Source organism: Canis lupus, chromosome 27 (assembly GCF_003254725.2).
Source record: "Canis lupus dingo isolate Sandy chromosome 27, ASM325472v2, whole genome shotgun sequence".
In the NCBI taxonomy this organism is placed as follows: domain Eukaryota; kingdom Metazoa; phylum Chordata; class Mammalia; order Carnivora; family Canidae; genus Canis; species Canis lupus.
Window position 1 is genome coordinate 14,658,132 of NC_064269.1, and position 15,441 is coordinate 14,673,572.

Consider the following 15,441-nt stretch of genomic DNA (forward strand, 5'->3'; position numbering starts at 1 on the left):
GTTGGAGCTAAACCACTGAGCCATCCAGGCTGCCCTAAAAACAGGAATTTTAACTGAAATTTGAGGATGAGTGATTACTAGAACAACTCAGGCAATTCACAGATTATAATTTTGATTAGGTTTTTTCTTCCTGTAAATTTTCTTACTCATATACAGTATTTTTCCATAATTTCTTTTCAGGACTGTACTCTCTTCCTTGTTTTGGCTGCAGATTTACAGAATAGAAAGATGCATTCAGGATTTCTAACCTACTGTTGAAGTACAACATCACATTATAAAATTGTAGGCATCCTGGCTCAGGCAAATGACAACCCCCTGGAAGGAAGAGTAACTTTCCCACATAAAAGCTAATGAGTGGTGTATGTGTGTGTGTGTGTGTGTGTGTGTGTGTGTGTTTACAGTGGCTCATGTAGGAAACAAAGATATTTTTCTGTGAATATTTACAATTATGTTTGGTCTTCTATTTGTTCTGTAGTCAGGATTGCTCTTAGTATTGGTCTTTGGATTTTATTTTATACTCTAGTGACTTAACCAATAGGTATAATGGGGTGGGAGGAGGCTTTCCATATTTCCAACACTTACAGGAAAATAAGTTTTTTTTTCTGGACTTTTCCAGACAGTGTGGCATTTTGTGAAGAACGGAGAAGTTAGGTTCATAAGGGCTGACTCTACTGGATGAATCTGTACTGGGATGAGCGTGTTCTTACTCATTTATTCAGTCTCTGATTCTCAGCTTCGTTTCTTGTTTATAAAATAGCCTTCACAGTAAGACCTGTCTTATTTTACTTAATGTGAATGTGCTGTATTCCTACTAGAATGTTGAAAAAGTAAAAATCTTCATTTCTATCATCAACCCAAACTTATGATGCATTTTGATAATCACTGGTCTTTGATAGTATATATACTATTAAAGGATGTTTGCCTTCCCAAACTTCGATGTTTGAATTTTATTGATGAAATTTGTTGTCAAGCGGCAATGAGGAAGTTTAATTACAAATTTCACGGGCTAATTTATAAAGAGATTATGGAGTTTTATTTCCTGTCATATATAGGATCTAAGGTTTTTTTTTGTTTGTTTATTTTTCACCTTACCATGTATATTATGGGTCATAATGGTTAGAAGAAACAATGTGACCTGTAGAGTCTATATGGTTAAAAATATTTATCTTTATTGTTGATAGAAATCTATTATTCCTTATTTGAGGTTAAAAATTATAGGTCTTTTAAAAAAGATGTATAGGCACTGCAATCACATTGTTTTTCTTTTAAATATGTGTATAACAAAATAGTTTTTGAGTCCAAATACATTGCAGTATTTTGCACTGTTATCTCCTAGATTATCATGAACTCTGAGAGAAAGAGCTGAATTACATTTTGTAAGGACACTAATGAGCAAGAGGCTGGGGATATGGGAGGGGTGAAGAAGTTCCACTTAAATGTATAACCACCCTTGTAAATATATATTGGATCAACTTTCCAAATGGAAATGCCTTAATTTACTGCTTGCTAACCATTGCTGGAGTCATAGTGTCTGCTTAGGGTACAGAAGGATTATTTTAATTTGATTTCTGACTAGTGGTCTTTGAAGCTGACTTAATTCCAAATATAAATATGTCTGATATTTTCTCTTCTTTTTAGGAATATTTCAAGACAGAATGTCATTTAAAACTTTTTTTTGGTCTGTGCTGCATTGTTCTGTTGACTATTTTTATTTTCTTACTGTATAGTGATTCCAGGGAAGCAGTAACTTTTGAGAACTTGAAGTAAGAAAGGATATCACATTGATATTAAAAAAAGCCTTTCAGGGATGCCTGAGTGGCTCAGTGGTTGAGCACCTGCCTTGGGCTCAGGTCATGATCCTGGGGTCCTGGTATCGAGTCCCCCATTGGGCTCCCTGCAGGGAGTTTATCCCTCTGCCTATGTCTCTACCTCCTTCCTCTGTCTCTCATGAATAAGTAAATAAAATCTTTAAAAAGAAAAAAAGGCCTTTCAAATACCATGGGCAGCCAGATAAGTTCACATGAGCAATAGTCCTGGGTGGAGGAATAAGACAGTTTAAACATGAGATTTTTAGTATAAGTATTAAGCATAAAAATGTAATTTGTTCTTACAAGTTATTACTAATTAATAAAGGATGAATAAGGAGGACAAATTTAACTTTCGGAACATTCAAGTCATCATTCTAGGTTGCCAAATTTTTTCATACGAGGGTATAGCCTCAAATTATCACTTTTTAGAAAAAAAATCTGTCTTGGATGGAAATTTTTCCAATTGTCTTATTAATCAGGGCATACTGAATTAATTTTTTTGATTACTCAGGGTTATTGTTATGAGCATAAAGTGTAGGACTGCATTAGCATTGAAGGTCAACAGGATACCCCAATACCAGAAGAATCCAGACTTTCACAGCTTCTGATTTTCCATTTTTATTCTGGTTTAGATATGGGACTATCTGTAAATGAGAATAAATAGATGCTAATAATGGCCTTGTCTACCTTTTAAATTTTTCTTCCGCTGAAAAAAATCTTAAATAAAGATGTGTAGGTTCATTTTAAATTCCCAAACCACAGTAGCAACATAAAACTCCTCCAAATTGATATCACAGAAATGTCAATAGATATTGGTGCTTCACTGTTGCCTTCTAATTGTGTGGACTAATGTGATCATGGGCTCTGAATCTCAAAGAATTTTGCATCAGCAACAACCCACAATTCAATTCAGGAAACATTTCTGACCATCTGTATACTGATTAATGAAGGAATAAAAGGAAACTTGAAACAGTTAAATCTCTCAGATTTTAATCTTAGAATGTGGAGAGTCTTGTCATCACCCAGCTGCAGTACAAGGCTGAGCAAAGAGGCCTCCCTCACCCCGGCTTCCTAAACCTAAGTGATATATGTACTTAGAATAAGTATAAGCAGATCTTTAGCAAATTTTTATTTAGTCATCTATATATAATATGCATATATTACACATATAATACACAATCCAGACATATATCACAGATATATATACTGTACATATATATTAAATGTATAATATATACAAAGTTGTATATATATTTATGTATTTATAGAAATATTTTGTTCTTTTATTCATCTAACATTTTCCTTTATTCAACAGGAATCTTCTTGACAGAGACACATTCTCTAAATCTGATCCAAGTAGGTATCTATTACTTGCTTTATGAAGCAGTCTACTTATTTTTCCTACTTGATTTTTGCAAAAATTGTATGAAACTTACAGTCTTTGCTTAAATACTTGTTTTAAAGCACAGGAAGCAAGATGGGATGGCCTCAAGCCCTGCATTCTCATCTACGTGGGCAGTAGTCTAGCTAAGGAGAGGGAATCGCTTAGCACTTTGAGAATAAGATGGAAATGCAAATGTAAGATAGTTCACTTTGAAATTAAAACTTCATGGCATGGCTATATGATAGAAATATTTGAAAGGTGATCACAATAGGCTATAATGTTAAGTGATTTAGCCCCAGTGTTAAACTTTTCCTTCTTTTTTGTAAATAAAAGAGTATATAAAGGCATGCATAACTAAGGAAATATATATCATCTTGGATGAACTGAATTTTTTTGATTCCTAATTATGTATATTAAAAATTGGAGATAACCTGTAAAATAAAAAAGACAGTTTAAATTAGAAAACAGCAACAGTAATGTGTAAATCAACAAGTGTTTCAAATCTTCTAATAGAAATTTATATCCTGCCGCTCTCCATCCCTACAAATATGTGGGCAGATGTGGTTTAATTAGAGGGGGAGGTTTTGGGAGATGTTAGCATTCTTGAGGTAGTCACTGGGGAAAAGGCATTACAATTTGTGAGTTTTTAAAATTCCTGGGGCTCACTTGACAAATGAGTGGGACTTTTTTAAATCCCTTAATCTTTACCCTAAAGACTTCATTTCTCTTTTTGTGAGTTCCTCTTGTGGTTGACAGGATTTCTTATGTGTTTACAGATATTGAGGGAGGGAGTTGCAAATATTAAATGTAGAGTATGATATACTCCATCCTCCTCCTTGTGATGGCTTTGTGCATTATGGATATCTTAGGAAGAGATTGACTTATGTCTAATTGCATATTGAAATATTTCAAACAGTTAAATTATAGTTAAAAAGTTTATATATATATCTGTAGCATAATGTAGATGAAGAAATTAGCAAATAATTATCATATGTTTTCGTGCCTAGGTCTATACATGTTAGGCTCTAAAGATCTGATGTAATTTTTTGTTTCTTTACAAATTTTTTAGTTATTTCATGTTTTACTAGTGATTTTCTTACAAGAGTAAGGCTAGGAATTAGGAAATCATTTTGATGTCGCTTTTAGACAGCTGAAAAATAAATTGTATCCATTCATATATTTATAAAAAGATATTCATATATTTACTTTTTGATCTTTTGTAGTTTGTGTCTTATATGTACAAGGAGTTGGAAATAAAGAATGGAGAGAGGTAAGCATTAAAAATTTTTAAAATATCATTGTGCTGGAAAATATGGTATAAGTTACAGTTTGGTCAGGATGGTACTTCCATGATTTTTAGTCTTCTTCAACACAAAGATTGCATTTTTTTAGTTTATGAAAGTAATCTTTGTGTTTGTTTTTAATAACCCTCAATGTTTGTATGATTTATGACCTTCCTTTAGAATATTTTGGCCTTGAAACTTGTATTTTCCTCAGTCTAAAGTAAATTTGATGTGTTGCAATCCTTACAAAATTGAAGTCTAGACTTAGTCTCACTTTTAGAGGTCAACTGCTGATTTTTATGAAGTATTGTGTTTTTTTAAGAGATTTTATTTATTATTCATGAGAGACACACAGAGAGAGGCAGAGACACAGGTAGAGGGAGAAGCAGGCTTCATGCAGGGAGCCTGATGTGGGACTTGATCCCGGGACTCTGGGATCACACTCTGAGCTGAAGGTAGAAGCTCAACCACTGAGCCACCCAGGCATCCCAAAATATTGCTTTAAAGGGTTTTAAGTGTGGTACTTGATATCAACTATCACCTGAATTTTGCCAGTTAGTAACTTATTATTTGAAAATAAAGTAGAAACGTAGTTTCCTAATACAAGCATATTTTGTTTAATGAAATAAAAGAAATAAAAGCAAGGAGGCAGAACCGTTATTTCAGTTAATTTATATTCTAGAATATCTCCATGTTCTTCAAATGGAAGGATGATTACCAAAGGGGAGGGAGACATATTAAAATAGGAGGTATTTCTATCTGCTTGTAGTTGCTGGTTATCCCAGGAAGTTAGTACATTGTTTTAATGAGGTTACAGTTTCTGGTGAGATTTCCCCAGTGAGATTTGTGCTATTTGTTGCCATAGATTGCTTTGCAGCCAGCCATCTTACCAGTGTGTCTCAACTGTGAGATAGAGGTAAGAATAGGTCATTGTAATTTATTCTCAAAACCGGCAGAGTAAACCAATTCAAAAATTGTCCCTACTGATAATGGGTCAGTGGGATACTGAGTACCAGTTTCCCATATTTAATTGCTTCTAGACATTTCCATATGGTTATTTGAGCTTTATGTCAAATTCGACATATCCGAATGTAAACTCAGCTCTACCCTATGGCTGTTGCTTCTTTGTTCCACGTATAGCTAATAATATCACCAGCCAAAATACCAAACTGCGACTTTTGCAGTCATCCTTGACTTTTTTCCCTTACCTTCCTTATTGATCAGTTTTCCAGGGGTGTGAATTATCTTTGGTTAAAAAAAAAAAGTCTCAAATGAGCCACCTCTTTCACCCAGACCTATGTTATCTTTTGTCCTCTCTGTTAGAACATTCTCTTGAGTCCATACTCCTCTCTCTTGTTTCTCTAATTATTCCTTTGATTATTTTTCAAAACGATATGGTGTCTCTTGTCATTTGCTCTAAAATTCCCTCTCTGTAAGCCCTGGGGCAATCCAGTGCAACTCCTGACTGACCATAGGGGTCAGGCTAGCTGGGAATGGACACTTGCTAGAAGTGTTTAGAAAATAACATTACTTGAGGGACCAATACAGGAACTGAGATAAATATTCATAAGGTACTGGACCAGGCCTCTGGACCAACACAGATCCCTAGTGATGAGGTTTTCCTATCACCTACACAAGATCTTTGATGATCATAATGACTAACTACTATTCTCAGCCTTTTAGGCATATTGACTAATTTCTTGTTTGCACAATAACCTTAAGAGAAGATGCTATTGCAATCCTTTTTTTACCTGAGGAAACTGAAGCACAGAAAACTTAAGTGACAGGATGAAATTTACCCAGTTATCACTAACAAAGTGGGGATTTTAACCCCAACCATCTGGCTCCAGAGCTATTGCTGTTAGATCACCTTGCTTTGCAGAATTCTGATCTGATCCCAACATTCACATTCTGGTTTTATTAATGGAAGGAAATTCTGTAAATTGATTTTTGGGCTTTATTCTTACTTATTTAAGCTTGCCTCTGAATGATATAGGAAAGAAGGCCTATTGTGTAGGGAAAACAGCATAATAATAAAACAGAAAACAATATTCTTCTTGTTTATTTTTTTTTCTCCTTGAAGGAGTAAAAAGAGCTAGTAAGGGGGAATAATACTCAAAGAGGGTATAAAAACAAAGTAGAAATTGAGAAAGTGATGAGAAATAGGACCCAGAGTTATAGTGTGGATAGGAACAGATGGATGAAGATGAAGAGAAACCAGTTAAGAGGCAATTTCAATAGACAGCATTTCAAAAGAATTAAAAGTGTTAAAAACTGGAGCATAGTCTGGAAGAATAGAAAGAAAGTGCCAGATGTAAGAGACAAGCATTTAGGAGCTAAATCCATTGTATTTAGCAGCTAATTGTGCTTGCTGGATGAAGGATAGGTGTGAAAAAAATTAAACACATTATATATATTGTTAAATCACCACAAAACCATTTGAGAAAGACAGTTTCTTTAGTTTTCTTTAAAGGCTTTATTTATTTATTCATGATAGACACACAGAGAGAGGCAGAGACATGGGCAGAGGGAGAAGTAGCCTGCAGGAGCCTGATGCAGGACTCCATCCAGGGACCCCAGGACCACACCCTGAGCCAAAGGCTGATGCTCATCCACTGAGCCACCCAGGTTCCTGACAATTTCCTTATTTTTAAAAAACTTATTTTTATTTAGATTCAGTTTGCCAACACAGAGTGTAACAACCAGTGCTCATCCTATCAAGCCGACAGGTTCCTTATTTTGAGACAAGTGATGTAGTAGTTAAGGGAATGCACTCGACCTCTCAGTGTCTGTTTCCTCATCTGCGGTGTGAGCAATGATATGATTTTAGCTCTTATAGTGGTTGTAAAGATCCAGTATGAACCCTCTGATAACAGTGTCTGGCACACAGGAAACATTATATGATTAAGGATAGAGTGGGACTCTAAGACATCAAAAAACTTGTACAAGGATAACAAAATTAGTCAGGTAAGTAAATTCCTGCATTATAAAATTCTGTAAAATTCATTGCACAAGCCCAGCAGTTGATGGGAAAATGACCTATGGGATTTACTTGGCCTCAAACCTAATATGAAGCAGTGGTGTTACACAGCTGCTAAAAAGCTAATGCAATCTGAGGATGCATTGATGGATGTGCAGTGCTTACATCAAAGGAGATAATGCTATTATGTTGAACTACATGAAATTGTCATTTTTGTAGGTCAAAAATGGTTGAGTGTTGGCAGTTTCACGTGATTCAATCAAATGCTATTGTATTTTGCTCTGGTGTGAGCAGATCTGCAGTGTGACTTGTTTAGTTCTTGAAGACCATCAAAACGCCAACCGTGTATTTTAGGAGGGCTAGCATCTTGAAGGGAGGGATAGAAGCTATCCCACATGAATAAAGGAATGTTGAATCTAAAAATATGCAAAGACTCTGACTAGTCATAATAAATGTCTTCAAACTCTTAACGGTATTTTCAGTTAGAAACGGGAGTACACTCACTTGATATTGAAACAAAAAAGGAGGAAACAAAAAATGTGGCTGAGAGGATGAAGAGATAAAGAGATGTTGTTTTATCCACTGTGAGGAAGACCTTTGTAACATTTAGCATATTCCACGGTGGAATGGGTTTCCTGGAACTGTGTGCTGTTCCAGGATGTCCTGTTTCTGAAAGTATCCAAACAGGAGCCAGACTAATTAATCAGGAGTGAAATTGGACTCAATAACTCCTAATTTCCTTACAACCTGCTTTTTTATGAGTCTATAGAGTTCAAAAGAGTTTTCTAGTTGTTTTATCAGCTCTTCCAACTATTTTTCAAGTATTGAACATTATTTTACAAGATAACAGCAAAAAAACCACTCTGGTAACTACGCTCAGGATATTTGGAATCAGACAAGTAAAACAGTATTATTAATACTTTATTAATAGCTTTAATATATCCACCCATTTATCAATTTGACATTTTTTGGGGTGCCTGTTATGTAGCTGTAGTGGTGGAAAATGTTTTAAAGCAGACAGTATTCTTCCTCAAGGAGCATCTAATATATTTGGAGAATGTCACCAGCAACTCCTGTGTGTCTACACTATCACTGCACTGATTTAGGTTTCAACACTATGTCAATAATAGAGTGGTTGGTTGTCTTTGTGTTTGAATTTAGTTGTATTCTGGACAAGTATGTGGTAACTAGCTATATGATTTTATGTTCTGGGATAAATTACCTTTAGATAGTAAGAAGTAATAAAAGAAAAGAAAAAAGAGCTGAAACTGTGTTGAAACAAAGGCTCCAAATGAAGAGGTAGAAAAAAATATTTAAAATTGATCTGTTGAAATCTGCAATTTTAAAATTATATCTGACACTGTTAGAATTACCTGCATGTCTTCTATAAATTCTAATGATTGTGAATTATCAAAAGCTCTTGAAGTAATTGATCTTTTAAAACTAAAATTATATTTCAGTGCCTAACAATTTTGGTGCTAAAAATGATGCTTAAGTGCCACAAATCATGAAAATATGAAAACCTCTTAGTGGCAAGTGGAAATGGGAAAGTATTATCCCTGAGGATGCGCACTTCACTTTGAGAGGTTCTGAAAATGTTGCAATTAACTTATTTGAGTTAAATTTTAGTTGTCCATAGGCACTCTATTTTGTGAATTACTCTTAAACATTGAGAATTATAGAGTTGGTTTTAGATTCTCTAAGTTAGTATGTGATGACAAAAAGGAAAGTGAAGTTTATATAATTCACAGCGATCATGGTTTGACGGTAAATCTACTGCCACCTGTTGATTACTATAGTTTGACATTGTCTCTGCTTCTGAGCCATTCCTCTCCATACTGAATCATATATGTATAATATATAAACACACAAACATATTCAGAAAGGATGAGAATATTGTTCACAGTCCAGCTTAAATGGTACCTTACCTCTCAGACTTTTCTGTTTCGCGACTAGAACTTCCACCTTGCACCATTAAAATCCTATAATTTCTATATCTTTCTCATAGTCCTTGTCACTTTCTACTTTATATCATTCAACACACATCAAGGTCTTTTTTGTGAACTTATTCCCTTAACTTAGTGCTCCGTTAAGGTCAACCTCCTGCACTATAGCATTTAAGATAGGGCTTTGTTCTTAGAAGGTGCCAGTTAATATTTGTTGGAAGGATAAATTTGAGGAGACCCTCAAATTTAGGCACACACTTAACTCTCATGGTTTCAAAATTAGGAGTTGGAAGAAGGTCATTTGGTATGAAGGTCACGTTTTTCAAATGAGAACATTTGTGTGGTATACTAACTAGTTATGAGAGCCCAGGATTTGTTCTGCAGCTCCTTATCATGACTTTTAACTACATATTTTGGAACTTGAATTAAACAGCATCCATGTAAAATATATACAGTCCTTGAAGCTTAAGGGGCACTGATTTCATTCTCTCCTTTTTTGTCTTATAGGAATACTAGAGTGAACCATCTAAGGTTATTGATACAGGACAGAAAACTCCCCACAATCTTTAGGCAGGCACTGTTGCTCAGCCTCGGAGGAGGGTCCTATATGACACTGCCTTCCCATATAGGATTCATGATGCAGAGCAAATGAACATGTCTGTTTTGTTTAGTTTGCTTTTCTCTTTTTTAAAAGAAATATCCTAATGACTGAATACTGTGAAACATTCAATCTGCAGAGATTATATTCTTCTCATAGACATTTAAAGGATTCTCACAATATATATCTTGACTTCACTGCAATTCAGTGAGGCGATTGTAACAGAAGACATTTGAAGTTCTCTTACAGGAACACTTGTGTGGCCTGTGGTTGAAAGAATTTTGTAATACCAAAATCTTCTCTGATACATGTAGTCAGTCTTAAGGCATTACTATTTTAGCAAAAATATTTTGTGTGCCCCTCAGGAAAATACTCTATACATTTGCGTTCCCAAAGTCAGACATACTAGTTTTGGAAAGAGATCTTTGAGCCTTGAAGTCTCTTTGTTTAGAAAAGGACATGAAGTAGTTTTACAAATATTCCTGGCTACAGATGATTAGAAGCTGTGGCTTAATTTAAGTTGTCCTTTCTTTATATGACTCAGTTAAAGTCTTTTAACTCTATGAATATACTGTGACTAATTGAATGAGAATCATACTTCCAATAGAATTTTGCTGGTTATTACTTGAAAAACAAATCCAGAATAATTTTGGTCTCTTGAATTATTTTTTTCAGGAAAGAGATTATTGAGATATAATTGATGTGTAACATTATATAAGTTTAGAATGTACAATGTAGTAATTAGATATATGTATATATTGCAAAATGATTACTAAAATGAGTTAACCCATCTATCATCTATCTATCATCTATCATCTATATATTTGTGTGTGTGTTGTGATGAGAACTTTAAAAATCTATTCTCTTAGCAGCTTTCAGATATTTAATATAGTATTATTAACTACAGTCACTATGTTGTACATCACATTTTCAAAACTTATTCATTTTATGACTGGAACTCTGTACCCCTTAGACCACTTTTGTCCATTCCTGCTTCCCCTGGCCACTGCAAATCTCACCTGTTTCTATGAGTTTAGTTTTTTTAGATTCCACATGTAACTGAGATCACATAGTATTTATCTTTTTCTGACTGACTTATTTCACTTAGGATAATGCCCTTAAATTTCATCTATGTTGTTTTGCAAATGGCAGAATTAATTCCCTTTTTATTATGGCTGAATTTCTGTTCTGTTTTTAATATACCTTTTTATTGAAATTAAAACACACCCAAATAAGGGGGAAAAGAATACAACACAATAATTTATTAAATGTGAATACATAATGTAACCACCACCTAGATCAATAAATAGAACCTTCTAGTAATCCAGCAATTCTGATTGTGTCCTTCTCTTCTCCCAAATTAAACCACTATCTTGGCTTCTAACACTATAGAGTAATTTTTTCCATTCTTACGCCTTATATAAATAGAATGACATAGTATATATTTATTTGTGTCTAGTTTCTTTAACTCACAATTATGCTTTGATAGTCTTTCCATGCATGTGGTAATAAATACTTTGGTTTTATTTTTTGCCGTATGTTTTTCTATTTTATGAATATACCCCAATTTATTTATCCATTCTACTCTGGATAGACATTTGGGTCGTTCCCAGTTGTTGCATATTATGATTAACTGATTAGAACATTCTTGTGCTTCTCTCTTTTTTTTAAAAAGCTGTTTATTTATTTATTCATGAGAGACACACAGAGAGAAGCAGAGACATAGGCAGAGGGAAAAGTAGGCTCCCTGTGGGGAGCCTGATGTGGGACTCAATCAATCCCTGGAGGCTGGGATCATGCCCTGAGCCAAAGGCAGATGCTCAACCACGGAGCCACCCAGGCATCCCTATTTATATATTTCTTCTTCTTTTTTTTTTTTTAAGATTTTATTTATTTATTCATGAGAGATGCACACACAGAGAGGGAGAGAGAGAGAGAGAGAGAGAGTGAGTGAGTCAGAGACGCAGGCAGAGGGAGAAGAATGCTCCATGCAGGGAGCCTGACGTGGGACTCGATCCTGGGTCTCCAGGATCACACCCTGAGCTGAAGGCAGTGCTAAACCACTGAGCCACCCGGGCTGACCTATATTTATTATTCTTATTGTTTGTATATGTAAGAGTAAAATTTCTAAGCCATAGGTTATATATATTTTCATTTTTTAAAAATTTAGATATAATTGACATATAACATTATATTAGTTTAAGGTATAGCATAATAATTCTATTTTTATATATATTGTGAAATGATTACCACGATAAATCTCATTAACATCTGTCACCACATATAGCTACAATTTTTTCCCTTGTGATAGGAATTTTTAAGATTTACTCTTTTAGCAACTTTCAAATACACACATTATTTTGTTACTAACTGTAGTCACCATGCTGTGCATTATATCCCATGATCTATTTATTTTGTAACTGAAGTTGGTACCTTTTGACCTCCTTCACTCATATTTTTTTTTATTTTTTATTTATTTACTTATGATAGTCACAGAGAGAGAGAGAGGCAGAGACACAGGCAGAGGGAGAAGCAGGCTCCATGCACCGGGAGCCCGACGTGGGATTCGATCCTGGGTCTCCAGGATCGCGCCCTGGGCCAAAGGCAGGCGCTAAACCGCTGCGCCACCCAGGGATCCCCACTCATATTTTTTCACACCCCACCCTTGCCTCTGGCAGCAACCACCAATGTGTTCTCTGTATCTATGAGTGTTTTTTAAAAATTTTAATTAATTAATTTTTTTTTACATTTTTAAAATTTAAGTTCAGTTTGCCAACATACAGTGTAGCACCCAGTGCTCATCCCATCAAGTGCCCCCCTGAGTGCCCAGTACCCAGTTTACCCCATCCCCCATCCTTCTCCCCTTCTACAACTCTTTGTTTCCCAGAGTCAGAAGTCTCTCATGGTTTGTCTCCCTCTCTAATTTTTCTCACTCAGTTCTCTTCCCTTCCCTTGTAATCCCTTTCACTATTTCTTATATTCCACGTATGAGTGAAACCATATGATGATTGTCCTCCTCCAATTGACATCTTTCACTCAGCATAATACCTATGAGCTTTTAAAGTTTATTTAAAAAGTATTCTACATATAAGTGAGATCATAGAATATTTGTCGTTGGCTTATTTAACTTAACATAATGCCCTCATGGTATTCATGTTGCCACAAATGGCATGATTTCCTTATTTTTTATGGCTGAATAACATTCTAATACATATAAATTAGAATATTATATATATAGAGATATATACTATTATATGTAGAATAGTATAATGTTAGATATAGAATATATAGATATATAGAGATGTCACTTCTTTATCCCTTCATTCATTGATGGACACTTATGTTGTTTTCATATCTTGGCTATTGTAAATAATGCTGCAATGAACATATCTTTTTGAGTTAGTATCTTTGTTTTCTTTGGGTAAATACCCAGAAATAAAATTGCTGCATCATATGGTAGTTCTGTTTTTAATTTCTTGAGGATCTTACATATTGTTTTCCATAGTGACTGCACTAGTTTACAGTCCTACCAAGATGCACAAGGGTTCCCCTCTTATCCACGTCCTCCCCAATACTAGCAATTTCTTAATTTTTTGATAAGACCATTCTGACAGGTGTAAAGTGATACTCGCTGTAGTTTTTATTTGCATCTCCCTGATGGGTTAGTGTTGTTGGGTGCCTTTTTTTGCACCTATTGGCCATCTGTGTGTCTTTGGAAAAAAATGTCTGTTTAGATAGATCCTCTGCCTATTTTTTAATTGGATTAATTTTTTTTCTTTTTTACTATTGAGTTAAATGAGTTCTTTATATGTTTTGGATCCTAGTCACTTATCAGGTATATGATTTGTAAACATTTTCTCCTATTCAGTAGGTTGTCTTTTCAATTTCTTGATGGCTTCCTTTGCTGTGCAGAAACTTTTAAGTTTGATGCATTCTCATTTGTTTATTTTCGATTTTTTGTTTGGTTGAAAAAATTATCACCAAGACCTGTGTCAGGTTGCTTACTGCCTCTGTTTTCTTCTAAGAATCTTATGGTTTCGGGTCTTACATTCAAGTCTTTAATCTATTTTGGATTAGTTTTTGCATATAGTATAAGAGTTTCATTCTCTTGCATTTGACGGTCCAGTTTTCCCATGGTTTATTGGAGAGACAATTCTTTCCGCATTGTTTATTCTTGGCTCCTTTGTTGTAAATTAATTGATACACATAGGTTGATTTCTGGGCTCTTTATTCTGATCTATTGGGTTTTGTATCTGTTTTTATGCCAGTACTATACTGTTTTGATTACTAACTTGGTAATATAGTTTGAAATCAGGGATTGTGATGCTTCCATTGGTGTGCATATTTTCATTTTCAGTACATACCGCCAAATCATTTTCCATCTGCCATTCTTATGGCGGAGCATTCTTGTTAATGCTTTCTATTGTTAAGTTTTTTTTTAAATGTTTCCATTCTGGTTAGTGTGCAAAGGTATCTTGTTTGGATTTTAACTTCCTGCTATCTGACTGAGCATCGTTTAGTAGGCCTAGTGATCATTTGGCTATCTTTTATGATGGGCATGCTCAGCTGTTTTTCCAATTATTGATTTTTAGGAGTTATTTATATCTTTAGGATAGGAATTTTTGTTGCTAATAAGTCTGGCAAATGTCTCCTTTTGTAGCATTGTTTTTTACTCTCTGAGCTCTGTATTTTGGTGAACAGAAGTTCTTTTTTAAAAAATATATTTTATTTATTTATTCATGAAAGACACGCAGAGAGAGAGAGAGAGAGGCAGAGACATGGTTAGAGAGAGACGCAGGCTCCATGCAGGGAGCCTGATGTGAGACTCGATCTTGGGATTCCAGGATCACGCCCTGGGCCGAAGGCAGGCACTCAACCGCTGAGCCACCCAGGCATCCCAGAAGTTCTTAATTTAGGTCAACATAGTAGTGTATTCCTTTATGAGCTGTGCTTTTGTTTTGTTTTAGAATACTTTCTTATTTGAAGGCCATGAAGATGTTCCTCAATGTTATATTCTAGAAGTTTTATTGTTTTAACTTTCATATTTAGATTTATACTTCCTCTGAGATTAATTTTTGGATATGGCTTGAAGTAAAATTTACTTTGATTCCATGTGGTATCTAATTGACCCAGGAGCATTTATTAAAGAGATTTCCTTTTCCTACTGTGCAATCATATCACCATTATCATAAATGAAATGACTATATGTGAGGGCCGTTTTTGATTTCTATTATGGTATACTTTGTTTTAATAACTAAATCTGGTTGTTGGTGCTTTGTAGTTTTTTTTTTTTCCCCAAGATTTTCAATGCCAAGGGTTAGCATTTTTTTTTTCTTGTAAAGGACCAGATATAAATAAGAGATTCATAAATATTTTAGGCTAGATGGCCCTATGGTCTCTCTAGCCAATGTAGCATGAAAGCAGCCATGGACAATACATAAA

At 34.7% G+C, this 15,441-nt stretch overlaps 1 protein-coding gene across 2 annotated transcripts in view; it reads left to right on the plus strand.

Moving 5' to 3' along the window:
* The window catches only part of CPNE8 (copine 8), a 360,644-nt gene that overhangs the window by 30,057 nt on the left and 315,146 nt on the right, over positions 1–15,441 (plus strand). For both annotated transcript variants that reach the window (XM_025455580.3, XM_025455581.3), the window contains exons 2-3: positions 3,124–3,164; positions 4,416–4,462. In XM_025455580.3, coding sequence (XP_025311365.1) covers positions 3,124–3,164; positions 4,416–4,462 — 88 coding nt within the window. The remainder of the gene's footprint in view (positions 1–3,123; positions 3,165–4,415; positions 4,463–15,441) is intronic.